General features: G+C 44.2%; 1 protein-coding gene across 1 annotated transcript in view; it reads right to left on the reverse strand.

Moving 5' to 3' along the window:
- UNC93B1 (unc-93 homolog B1, TLR signaling regulator) overlaps positions 1-18,622 on the reverse strand; it is a 91,135-nt gene that overhangs the window by 64,729 nt on the left and 7,784 nt on the right. Inside the window, exon 2 of the mRNA XM_030222627.1 lies at positions 16,368-16,510. Coding sequence (XP_030078487.1) covers positions 16,368-16,484 — 117 coding nt within the window. The 5' untranslated portion in view covers positions 16,485-16,510. The remainder of the gene's footprint in view (positions 1-16,367; positions 16,511-18,622) is intronic.

Consider the following 18,622-nt stretch of genomic DNA (forward strand, 5'->3'; position numbering starts at 1 on the left):
CTCAATGAATAGTTAAGCTCTGGAGCTCTTTGCCGGAGAATGTGGTAACAGCGGGTAAACAGTGGGTTTAAAAAAGCTTTGGACAAATTCCTGGAGGAAAAGTCCATAGGCTGCTATTGACAGAGACATGGGAAGCAACTGCTTGCCCTGGGATTTGTAGTATGGAGTGTTGCCAGGATTTGGGTTTCTGCCAGGTACTTGTGACCTGGCTTGGCCACTGTTTGGAAAACAGGATACTGGGCTAGATGGACCATTGGCCTGACCCAGTACAGCTACCCTTATGTTCTTATGTACTTATGTCTTACAAATTTTAGCATGTCATTTTAACTTTGGATAGCAACTATTCTGCTGCGACACTCTCCCCCATCCCAAACCCCAACATACTAAACATTAAACCTAAAACCCTCATAAACATCAAACTTTCCAACACCCACCTCAAACACCAGGATAGGTAGTAAGGGTTGACACCCCCACCACTCCTGTGCTTCAACACCTAAAAAAACTCCAGCTTGCCAAAACATAACGTTCTTAACCTCTGTTCCATGCTATTTGATTGGAGTACACCCCTACCACTTGTGCCAAATTTCCATTATTTTTCCTCCACATTGAAAAATAACAGTAGTCCTATTCTTAGAGACTTTAACTTCTACCTACCCCTTTTTCCCACCTCCTCTCCATATTATTAAATCCTTCAACCCTCACTTACTTACATTTGTCTCAATGTGTGATTTTAGGTGGCTCAGCCATATTAAGCCACCCCAGGGCTGGTCTTAGCAATTGCGGAGCCCTGTGCAGACCAGTTCGGTAGAGCCCCCTCCCCCATCCCACCTAGCCCTGCCCCTTATTGACAAGATGTGTTTTAAACATTTTTTAAATTTCAAATAAAAGACAAATCGAGCAAAACGTACAGAAAAACTAATTCAATATCATCTCTATGCTGACGACACCCAGCTTTCTCTCTCCATACCAGACATCACGGCGGAAACCCAGGCCAAAGTATCGGCCTGCTTATCCAACATTGCTGCCTGGATGTCCAACCGCCACCTGAAACTGAACATGGCCAGGACAGAGCTTATTGTCTTTCCACCCAAACCCACTTCTCCTCTCCCTATCTCAGTCGATGGCACCCTCATCCTCCCCATCTCATCTGCCCGCAACCTCGGAGTCATCTTCGACTCCTCCCTCTCCTTCTCTGCGCATATCCAGCAGATAATCAAGACCTGTTGCTTCTTTCTCTATAACATCAGCAAAATTCGCCCTTTCCTCTCTGAGCACACCACCCGAACTCTCATCCACTCTCTCATTACCTCTCGCCTTGACTACTGCAACCTACTCCTCACAGGCCTCCCACTTAACCATCTATCCCCCCTTCAATCCGTTCAGAACTCTGCTGCACGTCTTATCTTCCACCTGGACCGATATGCTCATATCACCCCTCTCCTCAAGTCACTTCACTGGCTTCCGATCAGGTACCGCATACAGTTCAAGCTTCTCCTACTAACCTACAAATGCACTCAATCTGCAGCCCCTCATTACCTCTCTACCCTTATCTCCCCTTACGCTCCTACCCGAAACCTCTGCTCACAGGACAAATCCCTCCTCTCTGTACCCTTCTCCACCACCACCAATTCCAGGCTTCACCCTTTCTGCCTCGCCTCTCCCTATGCGTGGAATAAACTTCCTGAGCCCATACGCCTAGCCCCCTCCCTGCCCATCTTCAAATCCTTGCTCAAAGCCCACCTCTTCAATGTCGCCTTCAGCACCTAACCATTATACCTCTATTCAGGAAATCTAGACTGCCCCAATTTGATTGTCTGCACATTTCATCCATTAGATTGTAAGCTCATTTGAGCAGGGACTGTCCTTCTTTGTTAAACTGTACAGCGCTGCGTAACCCTAGTAGCACTTCAGAAATGTTAAGTACCGTGTTTCCCCGAAAATAGGGCATCCCCATAAAATAAGACCTACCGAGGTTTTTGGTGCCCTTAGAAAATATAAGGCCTCCCCCGAAAGTAAGGCCTAGCAAAGTTTTGTTTTTCCCGGTAAGTAGGGTCCCCCCCCCCCCTGAGATCGCCGGGCCCCCCTCCGTCGTTCTGAAACTAACCCCCCACCCGAGGTCGTCCCCCCCCACCCGAGATGGCGCCCCCCCCCCGAAGTCGCCGGACCCCAACCCCCTCTGTCGCTCCGAAACTAACCTGCACTTAAGCCTCCTTTCACTTTCCTTCCAGTTCGCAGCAAGCAGCAGCAGTAGGAGGGCAGGCCACTCCTTCCTTCCGTGTCCCGCCCTCACCTGACGTAACGTAACGTCAGGCGAGGGTGGGGCTCGGAAGGAAGGAGAGGCCTGCCCTGCCCTGCTGCTCCTGCGAACTGGAAGGAAAGTGAAAGGAGGCTTAAGTTCAGGTTAGTTTCTGAGCGACGGAGGGGGGTGGGGTCCGGCGACTTCGGGTGGGAGCGCCATCTCGGGTGGGGGGGGGCGACCTCGGGTGGGGGGTTACCGGTAGTTACAGGAGCGACGGAGGGAAGGTGGGCGGGCCAACCGTGTTTCCCCGAAATATTAAGACATCCCCTGAAAATAAGACCTAGCGCCTTTTTGGGCGCAAAAATTAATATAAGGCAGTGTCTTATATTCGGGGAAACACGGTACTAGTAGTAGTAATTCAAATATTCACAATGCTATCATAGGAGTGGAGGAGTGGCCTAGTGGTTAGGGTGGTGGACTTTGGTCCTGGGGAACTGAGTTTGATTCCCACTTCAGGCACAGGCAGCTCCTTGTGACTCTGGGCAAGTCACTTAACCCTCCATTGCCCCATGTAAGCCACATTGAGCCTGCCATGAGTGGGAAAGCGCGGGGTACAAATGTAACAAAACAAAACAAAAAACCTTTGGGTTTAAAAAGCAAAACCATGTACATGTAAGGACTGGATAAATGAATTAAAACAAATCCCCAAAAGTGTGCTGAACTGGACAATGTTGGCACATTTAGACTGACCCTGGACAGTTCTGCACAAAGGAAACCCCTCCCTCATTAATCAATACCTTCTCTGTGAAATAGTAATAATAATAAAAAAAGGCAAGTGCATTTTATAATATACCATTGCATTCCACAAAGCAAAAGGAGCAAGTTCCCACATGTCATCTTTTTTTCTTTTGAGGTAGGCACAGGAAAAAAAAAAATTTTTTAAATGCTCCCAGGTTTCAATCTAATTCATGTTTAGTGTGGGATAAAATGCCACAAATTCTCATAACATGAAGTCTGTTTAGTGGCCGTTTACCAGAAGAAAAAAAATCTCTGCACGAATATAGTACCGGAAGTCTCGGCAGCCATTTTAAAGAAGATGCGGCAGCAAGAGGGCTAGCACCGGCAGCGGGCATAAAAGATCGGGGATCTTTCCTGCCCCAAAGACTATATTAGACCACCAGAGCAGCAGCTTCAGCTATGTGCCGGGAGGGCACCCTGCGGCTCGGGGGAGGAGAGACAGAGTGAGAAGCCCTGTGCGACCGCACCTGTTGCCCTTACCTAAGACCAGCCCTGAGCCACCCCAATTTAAAGCATTGGGGTGTTTTCATAATATTGGTAAACTTGAACATGATTATGTAACATGGGGAGAAATTCTACAGTATTGAGCTGTGGGAATTTATCCTTCTTGTTCCCAAGTTTTTGTATATGTGTGATATTTCTAATGCTTTTCAGCCCTGTATTTGGCCACCTAAGAACAGCTGCTTACAATTTCCTGCAGCAAATTTTTACTCAGCTCTCTGCAGCCTTTTTGACCTGTGCGCTTCCTGCACCTGGCTGTTTTTTGCTCAACCTACTAGAGATCTGGAGAAATTTCTGGTAGGAGACTAGATGCAAAAAGGAGTTCAACCACGGAGGGGGCTGTAACTTGTGGCAGGAGTGTACACCCCCAAAGAGATTTAGACCCTGGTCTTGCACCAAAACTTTTGTCTTTGGAACCTCTCCCGCCACTGACCATACCTGTCAGGAAGTCACATGTTCACACTAGAAGTTTCCAGAGAGGTTAGAAGCCTCTGGAAATTGATGGAACAATAGGAAGGTTTATGATAATTTGAGGAAGGGTCTGGTGTCAGTAGTTACCTCCCCTATGCGTTATAAGTCCCCTCTTTGCACACAACATTTGCCTTGGGTTCCATCTCCTGCCTTTGACCCATGCCAAGAGGGAGACCCCCGTCTGTCCAGTCTAATGCAGTAATCTGAATGCAGAATCAGCCTGTCATACTAACAAAAGTTGGCACTAATAGGCACTTGCTAAAGGAACAAGGATTCAAGGACCAAGGGACAAGTAACAAATCCGCAACCCAGTTGCTGGATTGTTTTAGCGGAAAGGTACGGGGAACCTTTCCACCCCTTTTTAGTCAAGGGAAGAAGGAGAGAGGAATTCATTCGGGGTACCTGTGGTGACATCCAGGTAGCAGGCAGGAGGAGAAAAGATCTGTTAACATCTGAAACAGCCTTGCTGAAGAGCCACAGAGTCTATCACCTAGATACCAAGAAGCCTGGAAGTGATTACTAAGGCCCCAAAGCTCAGAAGCACACGCGGGACGCCACGGCTTAGAAACGTCGGATGACAGCATCTACGAAAAAGATTTGGTCTATTTTGGAAAGCTACCTTCAAACTATTCAAACCACACCTTAAACTAATACAAAGGACTTATATGTGAATCACCTGGACGCTTTCCCCTCCTTTTTCTTTTCCTTTCTCTTTTTTCCTCTCCCAACTACTGTGTTTATGGCTTCCAATGTTATTCCATCTTTGTTTCCCTGTTACTGTATAACTGGAAATTAATAAAATATCTTGAATTAGAAACATACGCGGCACTAGAGGCCATTAGCACCAGATTAATGCCTGTGTTTGCCGGTGCACTGTGCTCAAAGGCCCCCACCATGAGAAATAACGAGCATGCCGATGGATAGCACAACCAGCATACTAAAGCATGTATGCTGACGTCAGAAGGCGGGACTAAGGGCATGAACGAACTCATCAAAGCAAACAGGGAAGGCTGGAGACGGGCAGCAGGGCTTTAAATAACGCGCACTTCAACGGAGAGGTAATAAAAATGATGGATGGGAGCGGGAGGGGACGGTGGGGGTGAAGGACAATCGCTGACATGTTTGGGAGTGGGAGGGGAGGGGCAGGGGAGGGAGGACAATCGCAGGACATGTTTGGGAGCGGGAGTGGAGGGCAGGGGAGAGAGGACAATCGCTGGACATGTTTGGGAGCGGGAGGGGAGGGCAGGGGAGAGAAGACATTTGTTGGGCAGGGATGGGGAGAGGGGGGCAGGGGAGGGAGGAGAGTTTCAGGACATGGATGGAGGGGAGGGAAGGGAGAGAGAAGAAATGCTGGACATGGAGGGAAGATAGAGGAAGGAGATTAGATGAGGGAAAAGGAAGTGAGGAAAGAAGCTGCACATGGATGGAGAAAATAGGCAGAAACTGGATCCACTGTGCAGTCAAGTCTGCGGAGGACCAGAAATGAAGAAGAAAGAAGGAAAGAAAAGAAATAAATGGAAAGGAAGCCCTGGAAACGGAGTCAAGGGAACAGACAGAGAGCAGCAGAATCAGATACTGGGCCAGCATGATCAGAGAAACAAAGCCACCAGACAACAAAGGTAGAAAAAAATAATTTTATTTTCATTATAGTGTTTGGAATATGTCCACTTTGAGAATCAGGTGCTGAACATTAAAAGTTTATATTTATTTACTTATTTATGGCATTTTATCCCATATTAAACATGAATTAGATTGGAACCTGGGATCATTTAATTTTTTTTTTCCTGGAGAGAGTAATGCATTGCCCCCCCCCCCCCCCGGCTATAGCCAGCTCTGCAATTTGGGGGGGGGGGGCGCCGAGGTGGACCGGGGAGAGAGCCTGTTAAAAATTTACCAGCACACCACTGTCTGTATGTTAATTTGGTTTGTGTCATTTTGGGTATATTGAAGCTGTAACAGCTTACAGAAGTTATTTATAATGAAAAAAAAAAAAGCACAAGTTATTTTTCTTCTCCTATACTGGTGTAATATTTTCAATGATGCCTGTTTATGTGCCATGGCGTATGGCTGCTGTAGGGGCGGAGCCATAGTGATCCTGCCCCTGGATGGGTAGGGGTCGCCGACTAATAGGCTGCAGGAGGGTGCCAGAAACCCTAGCACCGGCTCTGAGCGAGGAGGAACATAAGGGGTTAAAAGAGAGGAAAGGTAAGCCAGAGCTGAATGAGGATGAGATTTAAAGACAAGACAAAGAAGCTTGATATAGGTGGAAACCGGAAGCCAGAGCTCAGAAAGAAGAAGGGAAGTGACATGATCAAAGCATCATGCAGAGTGAAGTAACCTAACAGTGGTGGACTGAAGACGTTTGATGGATGAGGAGGAAAGACCGGCAATCAAAGAATTGCAGTAATCTATATGAAGGCTCCAGAAGAGAACGCAATGGACGGATACGATGAAGGGTGAAAAGGAGGAACGGAGTACTGAATAAATATGTGGTATAAAAGTTCATTGAGAATCAAATGAGATTTTAATAGTCTCACGGAGAGGAATGGGAGTACCTTCTATGATAGGGCAAGGTGGTAGTGGAGAATTAGGCCAAGTGAAAGTGATAGCTTCACACTTAGAGGTATTGAGAAGAAGGAGATTCTCCCTAAACCATATTGAAACCTTAGACAGACATGTATTAAGAACAGCGGGAGCTGAGGAAAGATCAGAAGTGCGGTAAAGAATCTGAATATCGTCTGCGTAATAAAAGGTGTGCAACCCTGCTCTTGTAGAAGAGTGAAGAGGGAAGAAAGGAAAAGATTGAATAAAGTAGGGGCCAGGATAGAACCTTTGTTTGGGAGTTTTCACATAGGCTATTTTATAAAGGCGCATAGGCAAACAACTTGCTGTTATAAAAGAGGTGAAGCATACAGGTGTATTTACCTTCCTTTGCCCTATTACAAAATTATCTTCACAACAGGAATCTAGTTCATTATGCCAAGTTACCTTCTTTGGTACACAGAAAGATAGATGCGCATATACCCCCCTAATTCTATATATGGCACTCAAAATTGAGGGCACACATTTGGGCATGTGCCCAATTTGCATGTGCAGCTTAATTGAGCATTGAGCCAGTTAGTACCAATAACTGAATGCTATCAATTATTGGTGCTAATTGGCAATAATTAGAACTTACATGTGGGAGGAAGTGACGTCATCTAACAGGGAGGAAGTGACGTCATCTAACAGCATGGCCGCATAAGAGCTAAGCTCCCACAGCCTCACAGAGGAATTAAGCTAAAACAGAAGAAATAGCGCTGTTTGAGACACGAGACAGAGCCAGAGAATTAAAGAGAAATCATAGCGGCGAATATATCTGGGATCAGAACCCAAAGTGGCGGATCTCTCCCGTTTTGCTTTTAAAGCAAAAACAGCGGCGTCCCGAAACAAAATGGCGGAGATGCGGAAGGCATCGGAGCTAGCGAATGGAGGGAAAACAAAGTCGGCGGGAAACGTATCAGAGCTCCAAAACGAGCGAGCAATAGACGACAAGGTCCCACAAAAATTAGAAACGTGGTTACAGGACATTAGCGCTGATCTGAAAGCACTTCGGGCGGAGATGGTGACGCTCAAAGAGGATCTGAGAGGGGAGATACGAGAGCTGGGCTCACGCCTAGAGGACATCGAAGCGCAGATGGAAACTCACAGTGAAGCCATGGGAAGCATGGACCAGCAACTTGGTGAGGTTCAGGGGACCCAGCAACAACTTTTGGACAAAATAGAAGATCTAGAAAATCGGGGCCGACGCAACAATTTAAGGTTTCGAGGCCTGCCAGAAGTACCCGCGTACCAAGACTGCGAACATGTGGTACAACAATTGGTTAGTGCATTGCTCTCAGACAACGGAGAAACGGTAGAAGCCGCTACCATACAATTAGAAAGAGCACATAGAGCACTGGGTGCCAATCGGAGCAATAAATCAAAGGACATAATCGCCTGCTTTTCTAGCTTTAAACTAAAAGAGCGGGTGCTGAAAAGAGCCCGCCAGGTGCCAGACTTTCACTGGGACTCTTATGCTATCGAAATTTATCAGGACCTGGCTGCAGCAACTTTAAAAAGAAGGGGTGACCTGAAACCATTTACCAGGCACTTAAGAGAACTCAAAATTCAATATAGATGGAGGCACCCCTTTGCACTAGCTTTTTATAAAGATGGAAACATGCATCAAATAAAATCTATTGAAGAGGCGAGGGCTATTTGCCCTGAAACACCAGAACCGGAAGAGAGAAGAGCAGGGGGTCAAGAGAAAAAGAATACCACTAGACCCTTACCACCAAGATGGCAAAGAGTGGGGAAAGGGCCCAGAAGACTACAACGCCAACAATCGGCTACAAGAGTCACCTGAAATTAAACAAGACTCAAATGGACTCAAGTTCACTGTTAATGCATAAGCTGCAGATAATCTGTTAATGTAAGGTATGGAATCATGAGAACTCTGTGGGGTAAACGGGAAGCGGGGCGGCTACTTCCTCCATAGGTAGACACTCGCGGATATACCACGGGGTATTACACAATTGTTAGGGACATTGGGGGGGAAGGGAAGGGGGTTAATCAAAAGAGGGAGGGGGAGGGGGATTTGTGTTGTGTGATAGCAAGGGAGACTCAGATATATATAACAAAGATCACGGAGCAATTGGGCAGTAATGGCCAGCAAGCAAATAGGGGAAATAAGAGAAGTATAGTAACACTTTATGAGAATGGGGGAATTTAAATGTATGTCTCTGAATGTCAAAGGGCTAAATATTCCCAGAAAAAGGCAGCTGTTGTTTCGGGAAATGGTGAGACTACAAATAGACGTGGGCTTGATTCAGGAAACTCACCTGAAAACAAAATATGAAAAACTATGCAAACATAGGCAATACCCGATTATCTACTTTGCGTCCAGCAGGGATAACACGAAAAGCAAAGGGGTGCTAGTGATGTTTCGAGGGAATAAAACTTGGGGGATAAAAAAAGTGATAAAAGATAAACAAGGGCGATATTTACTGATAATTTTTGAATTAGCAGGCCAGACTTATACACTAGTAAACATATATGGGCCCAATACGCAACATTCGGAATTTTTTGCAGAGCTTGACCTCATGTTGTGTGGGAATATAGAAGGAGCCTTACTAATGGGAGGTGATTTTAATCTAACACTGAACCCGAATTTAGATAACTCAGCGACTACTACACACTATGCTAAGCAGGATAGACGAAATTTTCAGGATTTCCTTACACGCTGGCAATTAATAGACTATTGGCGTAAAGATAATCCTACTGCACGTACATACACCTTCTATTCATCAGTACACCATACGTCCTCTAGGATAGATATGTGGTTAGGGGATGCCTCCCTACTAGGGCGAGCTGAAACTCCACAGATCATTCCACATACCTGGTCAGACCACTCGCCGGTCATTCTACACATTAGGGGAGTAGGACCCAGAAAATCGAGACCTCCCTGGCGAATGGATGATGCACTACTATCGGACGCAAATAATGTAACACAAATAGAACAATCTCTTAAAGAATATATATCTATTAATGATAATGGAGAAGTTTCCCCAATCACCCTATGGGAAAGCCTTAAGGCTGTGACTAGGGGCTACCTTATAGCATTAAAATCACGGGTATGGAAAGCTCGCTGTACACAGGAGAATAATATCCGCCAGCAATTGGCAGAGGTTGAGGCACTATTGCAAAAGGGAGAACCCACAGATCTCACAGCCCTTAAGATGCAAGCACATGACCTGCGTTCGCAGTTGCATGATTTGGAATTAGCGGATATAAATGAGCAATTACAGCGAGTGCACCAGATACACTTTGAATTTGGTAACAAGCCAAGCAAATTGCTAGCCCATAAATTAAAACAACAGATAACAAGAACTGGAGTAGAAGGGTTACGAGATGAAGGGGGAAATATACATTCTGATCAAAATTTTTTGGAAGAGGCCTTTAGGGGATTTTATAAAAAATTATACAAACCAGAAAAAACACAGAGCCCAGAGGAGGTAGACAACTACTTAGAGGAAATAGAACTTCCAGTGCTTCCAACAGAAGCGGACCAAGCTCTAGGCAGTCCTATCACATTGGAAGAGATAGAGCAGACGATTAAAGGATTGGTGCCTAATAAAGCACCAGGGCCCGATGGGTTCACTAACAAATTTTATAGGTGCTTTGGACAGATATTAGCACCCATCTTAACAAGAGTTTTCAACTCCATAAATGAGGTCACTGGCTTACCACCAACCTGGAACTTGGCGACTATAACAGTAATTCCAAAACCGGGCAAAGATCCTCTTGCATGTAGTTCGTACAGGCCTATCTCATTACTAGGGGTAGATTATAAGATATTTACTAAGATTTTAGCCACTAGACTGCAGAAATATCTCCCCACACTAATACATGAAGACCAAGCAGGCTTTGTGCAGAACCGCCAAACCTTTGATAACATAAGGAGAACTCTGCAGGTAATTCAAGGGGCACAGCTTACAAACTCCCCAATGTGTATACTTTCCCTGGATGCCGAAAAGGCCTTTGATCGTGTTAGCTGGCCCTTTCTTTTTGCAGCACTAAAGAAGGCGGGTATTGAAGGGAGGTTTGCGGAATGGCTAAAAACTATATATAGACACCCGAGGGCAGGGGTACGCGTTAATGGGATTATATCTCGACCATTCTCTCTCCACAGGGGCACCAGACAGGGCTGTGCACTGTCACCATTGCTGTTTGCTCTGGTTATGGAGCCCTTAGCAGCCAGAATCAGGGCAAACGACGGAATACGAGGTCTACGAGGAGGGGGGATTGAAACTAAAATACTTCTGTTTGCGGATGACATTTTACTGCTCCTCAAGGATCCCATATTAGCTTTTCCATTGATTGGCGAGGAAATACAAAATTACGGAGATGTATCAGGCTTTAAAATAAACTTTGACAAATCAGAGGCACTGGACATAAACATAAAAGATACACAATTAGATCAACTGAAGGCCCAATTTCCATACAGATGGGCACAGAAACAGGTCAAATATTTGGGGGTGAATATACCTCGAAATATAGAGGAAATTTACAAAAGTAATTTCCCGCCAAAAGCAATAGAACTGTTTCGGGAGTTGGAAAAATGGGAGGGCCTAACATTATCTTGGGTAGGAAGGATTAGCGCTATCAAAATGATGATTCTACCAAAACTTCTGTATCTATTTATGGCCTTACCAATTGATATTCCTGAAGATTTCTTTCGGGGTCTGCAAAGAAAAATATTTTCCTTTATCTGGAGGAAGAGACCACCCCGGGTTAGAAGGGAGGTGTTATGCCAATTAAAAGATAAGGGGGGGATGGGAGTTCCAGCATTCCGTGAATATTATCAGGCGGCCCATTTAAGAATCTTAGCGATCTGGATGCAAAATAAGGGAAAGATATGGGAACGCATTGAACAGAGTTGGCTGGAACCCTTTCCACTTAGGGCTATACCTTGGCTACAAAAGCAACAACTGAAAAGGGTACTAAAAGACAGTCCTCCCCTGATTCGATGGCCACTGAATACATGGTACAAGATTAGGGAGAAATTCTTCTCGGAGAGGAAGTACTTTAAACATGCATTCCTTAGATTCACACCTCAGTTTGGACCGGGAGCAATTGATAAAACGTACGAGGAGTGGGAGGTCATGGGATTATGTACACTGGGTCAAATGTCCGAAGAGGGGCAGATTCCTTCTTTCCGGGTACTGCACCGGGAACATGGGCTCTCACCTCTCCAAGTGTTTCAATACTATCAGGTACGAGATTTTATCTGCCGGGACGCAGGGGAGGAGTTGAGCTTAGCTGAAACAATGCTAGAAAAGGGGATGGTGGGCGGAGGGGAACGAGGTTGTATCTCAAGGATATATAAGGCCCTGCTTGCCTGGTCCCAGCCAGTAGAATACTACACAAGAAAATGGGAATTGGCAATGGGTGCACCCCTTGAACCTAAACAATGGGCACAGGCCTTTAAATCTCTCCTGAGAGTATCAATTTCCAGTTCATTAATCGAAAACGGACATAAGATTCTATATAGTTGGTACTACACTCCCAGCCGCTTGGCAACCATATATCGTTCAGGTTCAGCTTTGTGTTGGCGGCAATGCGGAGAGGTAGGAGATATGTACCACATATGGTGGGCGTGTAATCAGGCACAAAAATATTGGGGAAAGATAGGGGATTTTATTAACCAGGTAACAGGGACACAATACCCAATGACACCATATACATGTCTACTACACCTCAAGCCGCCGGGATTCAAAAACCACATTCACAGGTTTGCTACACAGGTGTTTGCATCCGGAAAAATGGTCCTGGCGGCATGGTGGAAACAATCACACTTACCAGATCTGTCCGTGGTTATAAATAGATTAAGGTCCATTCAATTGATGTCTAAGCTTACAGCAATACGTACTGGGCAAATCGCCCAATATCATAAGATATGGGACTCGTATATCACATGGGCCTCCAAGCATATAGCGACAGTTCCGATACACACACAGACATAGGGTTGGGGGGGAAGGGGAGGGAAGGGGGGAAATAAGTTTATGGTTTATTAAGAGACAATAGCTGACGCTGTTAGATACTCTTTATTTTCAATGTTTCTGTACAATATGCAAAGTTATTACAACACAAAATGGTTCTGTATGTTATGAACATTGAAGTTGGTTGATATTGAAAAATGTATAAATAAACAATATAAAAAAAAAAAAAAAAAAAGAACTTACATGTGCATTTTTCTAGTTGGGATTCTATATAGATATGGGAATAAATTTTTACATGCAGATCCTAAAAGGGGGTAGTGGCCAAGGGAGAAGTATGGATGGGTCGGAAGCGTTCCTAGAATTTGAATGCAGTGTTATAGAATAATGCAGATCCACGCCTAATTTAGGAACAAGGATTTGCACTAGGTTTCACTTAAATCATTAGGTGCGGATCCCGGCGCTAAGCGCTATTCTATAAACAGCACCCAACATTTATAGAATTTAGTCAATATTGGACAGATGGCAACAGACAGAAAAACATCATAAGAAATGAGGGAAAAAGGGCAACATCTGGGAAACTGTGTGCACTAATGCCCAGAGTATGGGAAATAAAGTTCTGGATTTAGAGACTGTGATGGAAGGCGCTGACTGGGATGTAGTGGTGGTCACAGAAACATGGCTCATGGAGAACCATGACAGGGATATAGTTATACTGGGTTATAATCTATTCGAAAAGGACAGAGTGGGAAGAATGGGAGGAGGAGGAGGCACTGTGGGCACTGTTCCCTCTAAGCTGAGTAGGAGTCCTCCAACCGCACTGCTACCAATAGGGAGGGGGTGGTGCTTCAATATTGTGTTCTCAGTTGCTAGGGACAGGCAGGTTCCCTGGAGTCCTGCAGAAATTGCCTGTCTCACTATTGAAAATGTGACAGTGAAACAGCACCCCCCCCCCCCCCCCCCCCCCCACCACTGGCAGGACTGTAGGTGAAGGGCTCCCGCTCAGCTTACAGGGAACCAAGGAGGTTTAATAGACAGCAGACCAAGTGACGTCAACACTTTGAAACCAATTAGGTTAATTTCTGTTTCCACTCCCCAGCACAGCCATAATCTCTAGTACATTCAAAACAAATCTGTGAGCTGCTGCATCCATGTTGTTCTTTACTGTTGACAGCATTTTTATTTAATCTCACTTATATTTTCAAACATGCCAGCTTGTGGAGCATACAAATGTATACAGAGGAAGTATAATAACGGGAAGTATAATAACAAAATAACTTTTCATAGGTAGAGTAGTAATTTGTTATAAATCGTAATCAGTCTGTCATTTGGAGGGGCTGGTTATAGGGACACCCTAGAATGAGTTATATTCATGCAGAGATTTTTTTCTTCTGGTAAAGGGCCACTAAAACAGATATCATGTTATGAGAATCAGGTGCTCAACATTCAGAGTTTCTATCTATCTATGTATGTATTTACATATTTATGGCAGTTATATCCCACATTTAACATGAACGCCTTCATCCTTTCAAGGAGGAGCAAGATCATAATGCCTCATTCCACCAATTCGTAATAGACAACCTCATTGGTGATGTCACAATGGCTTGATTCCCCTATATTTGTCTTACTTTCATTAAATATAGCAGTGATTTTGATTTCTAGAGACATTTCTTTTTTCCTTAATTAAGAGGGGAAATTATCAACGAAGGCTACCGTTAAGACGTGTTGTTTTACTATTAACTCATGCTATTTTAGCACATGTCCCATTATATGCATTTAGACCTAGTTATTAATAACCTGAGTTAACAGTAAAATAACCTGTCTTAACAGTGGCCCAAATTGATAACTTCCCACCTTAGTGTGAAGAGTTTCTGTCTCTGGTAACCAGAGCTGATATTGTGATGTCATAATGCCTCATTCCACCAATGCCTAACAGCCAACCTCATTGATGATGTCACAATGGTTTGATTGAAGATTAGGAGAAAGAAAATAAACCCTCGAAAAAAAAAAAAAAAAGAGAAAAATCCCAAACCTCAATCCAAAACATGTTGTACTAAAAGACCTTAATAATAAATTGAAAATAGCAGCAGAAGTGGAAAAACTGCAGAGATAAGAAGAAAGCAGAAAAAAGTTATCCAAAATAATTTTTTTTTACAGATAATCCAAAACAATTTGACCAGGATCTGGGGAAGAACATTACTGCGAGAAAGTACCATCAACTAAAGCTGAAATAGAAAAATATAGACCACAACAAAGAAGCAGAATGTCTACACAGCATAAAGGAGAATTTAGCGTGGCCTGTGGTAACAACAGAAGAGATGGAAACCAGACTAAAACGCTTGATGCAAGACAACCAGACAGTGGTAAAACAGAAAAACACCAAAATGGTATTGACAATAAAATGTTAGTGCAAAGTGGTACGGAGAAAAGAGAAGCAAACAAGGAAGAAGTAGGGGATGACACACAGGCTCATTTTCGAAAGAGATGGACATCCAAAAAAATGACATAAATCAGCATTTGGACGTCCAAATCGGTATAATTGAAACCCGATTTTGGACATCTTTCTCTGAAGTCCGTCGGAAGGATATCCAAATCTCAAGGGGGCGTATTGAAAGCGTGTTTAAGGCGGGACTTGGGTGTTCCTAAGACTTGGACATCTTTGAGCCATAATGGAACAAAGCAAAGATGTCCAGGACTAAAACGTGGACGTTTTCAGCTAGACCTGTTTTTATTACGAATAAGGCACAAAAAGGTGCCCAAACTGACCAGATGACCACTGGAGGGAATCGGAGATGACATCCCCTTACTCCCCCAATGGTCTCTAACCCCCTCCCAACCCCCAAAATTGTGATGAAGAACATTACTTGCCAGCCTCAGATGTCATACTCAGGTCCATTACAGCGCCTGCAGGTCCATGGAGTAGTTTAGTAGTAGGTACAGTGCAGTTCAGACAGGTAGACCCAGGCCCATACCCCCCCACCTGTTACACTTGTGGAGGAAACAGTGAGCCCTTCAAAACCCACCAGAAACCCACTGTACCCACATATAGGTGCCCCCCATTAACCTGTAAGGGCTATGTTAGTGGTGTACAGTTGGGGGTAGTGGGTTTTGGGGGGCTCAACACGCAAGGTAAGGGAGCTGTGTACCTGGGAGCATTTTATAAAGTCCACTGCAGTACCCCTTAGGGTGCCCGATTGGTCCCCCTGACATGCCAGGACAGCAGTCTACTAAAAATGCTGGCTCCTCCCACGTCTAAATGGCTTGAATTTGGACGTTTTAGACTTGGACGGTTTTTTGTTTTCGAAAATGGCCGAAAATCAAAGACGTCCAAATTGCAAGGACGTCCATGGTATTTTCGAACACAAGAGATGGACATCCATCTTTTTTTTTAAAAATGACCTTCTCCCCACCTTGGAATTTGGACGTCTTTGTAAAACATCCAAATTCACACTTAGATGTTTCTTTCGAAAATGCCCCTCACAATTTATGTGAATAAAACAATGATTACAGGCATAATAATACTATAGATGATGACACAGTGCATAAGATGTATGACGACACCAAGAACTAATAAAATGATACATAAAAAATAAGCCATACATTAAAAATGTCAATTGTTATGACATTTTTTATGTATGACTTATTTTTTTACATGTCATTTTATTAGTTCTCATGTTACAATCATATATTAGTTAGGCTTTTTGATACATTTTTATATATTACATGTTTATATTCATCTGTATTTATCCTTTGATATTCAGTTCATTAGTATTTCATTGTTTATCACAACTAAACAGCACAACTAGCAGCAAACGTGGGGGAGGGGGAGAAGTACTCACCTGTGCTTCGGCGCCATCTGGAACCAGCATCCCATCCACCATTCTTGCCCCAGCAACACCGAAATCAGCCACCACCCCATTCACAGAGGCTTCAAGGTACACGTTTGAATGATCCATCTTTGCTGTGCTCTTCACACATAAATCTGCAGCAAAACACATGAAAAGCTCAGAGAGGGGAGAGATACACAACACATTCTCCCAATCACTCAGCCAGCCCCGTCTTTCAATTCAGTCAAAGAAATCAAGACAAGGAAAAGTGACTAAATATACAGACTAACCTCTGGGATTCTATATATCGCGCTGAGATTTCCACGTGGAAATCGAAGCATATTCCATAACAATGCATATAACTTAACAAGTTAATCAGTGATGATAACTGGATGTTAACCAATTATCAGCACTAATTGGCATTAGAGTTTACATGCACTACTTGGTAAGCATGTAAATATAAGTTGCATAGTTGAAAAGTGGGGTGTGGTTATAGGCATGAAATGGGCGGGTCATGGCCTTTTCTAAAATCTATGCAAATTGTTATAGAATACATCCGCTACATGCCTAATTTAAGCATCAGGATTCACATTAGGTTTTACTTGGCATAACTGACAACGACTAAATTTAGCTGCGCGGACCGATTGGCGTAGTCTATAAACTGCATGGAAATTTAGGCTTGTTCTATAAAGTATGCCTAAATTAAAGCGTACTTTATAGAATACGCCTAAGCGAATTTCATTTCAACGCCAAATTTTTAAGTGTGATATATAGAATCTAGTCCTAAATGGGTAACATTCAGCCCACAGCGGTAAGCGGTTTGTAAGCTGTTTCTAGCTGCAGACAGAATTAACCCTGGGTAACATAGTAGATGACAGCAGAAAAAGACCTGCATGGTCCATCCAGTCTGCCCAACAAGACAAACTCATATGTGCTACTTTTTATGTATTCATTGCCAGGGCATACAATGCTCCCAAGATTGAGTGCCGGGTATGTGCACTGACCTGAAAGTTAACCGAGCACTGCCAATATTCAGACCAGTGCCTGGTTAACTCAGCACAAAGCTAGGACAGCATTTTTTCTGACCTAACTTTAGGTTAGCTGGCTAAGTTCTGGCTCTGACCAACATCTGCCCCCAGCCTGCCCCTAATCTAGCCGAATAGGGAATGGCAGGTTAGTGGCGATGTTCAGCAATACTACCTGGTTAAGTGCCACTGAGAATCAGTGGCTTGCCAGCTAAGCAGAGTTTAACAGGACAGGAGCCGCTCTTGCCCAGTTAAACCCTTTTGAATATCAACCCCTAAATATATAAACTGTTATTATTGTTCTTCTAATAGCGCTTTACTTTTTTTTTCTTACTTTGTCTCTTTCTCCTCCTCTCCCTCCCTTTAACATCTCTCATCTATCCTCTGTTAGGGGCCTTTGTACTAAGCAGCATTAAAAAGTGGCCTGTGCTGTCCCTCCTCAGTGTGGGTCTTTCCCACACGCTTTTAGCACTGCTGGGCAATGGACAATTTTTCTATTTCGGCAATAATGGCCAGGTGCAAATTTTCACATTAGTGTATGAGCACTTACTAACACCTATTTTGTAGGAAGTAAGGGCTCACACGCTAATCAGTTAGGGGCCGTTTTACAAAGGCGCGGGAGGGCCTACGCACGTACAATGCATGCCAAATCGACATTACCGCCCGGCTAACGCGTGAACTGGGCGGTAATTCTGAATCTGGTACACGCCAAATCCTGCGGTAGAAAATAATTTTCCATTATCTACTGCAGGCTGCTTACCTGGCAACAAACAGCAGTTAGACGCGCACTGCAAGCTTACCGCACGGGGAGTGTGCAAGACCTTACCACTAGGTCAGTGGGTGGCAGTGAGGTCTCAGGCTGAAAATGGATATGTGCTGTTTCAATATTAGCACACGTCCATTGTCTGGCCCCTTAAACAAAGGCCCTTTTTCCAAGACGCGGTAAAAAATGGTCCAGCACATGTCCAAAAGACGCGCTCATACTACTGCAGGTCACTTTTTACCACTGCTTAGTAAAAGGACCCCTTAGTGCAAAGCAATGTGGCTGCGCTAACTGATTAGTGCAGAACACGTCTATCTGCCCCCAGACCCGCTCTCAATACTATCAAAGTAGTGCATTTTAACCTGCGATAAGAAAAAGAACCCCTTAATGTCTTTTCTGCCTGCCTGTCTTTCTTTCATTTCCCAGGAACTTGTCCAGCTGTTACTAAAGGCCACTCACCAAGCAGTAAAAAACAAAAA

The sequence above is a fragment of the Microcaecilia unicolor genome, chromosome 1 (assembly GCF_901765095.1).
Source record: "Microcaecilia unicolor chromosome 1, aMicUni1.1, whole genome shotgun sequence".
In the NCBI taxonomy this organism is placed as follows: domain Eukaryota; kingdom Metazoa; phylum Chordata; class Amphibia; order Gymnophiona; family Siphonopidae; genus Microcaecilia; species Microcaecilia unicolor.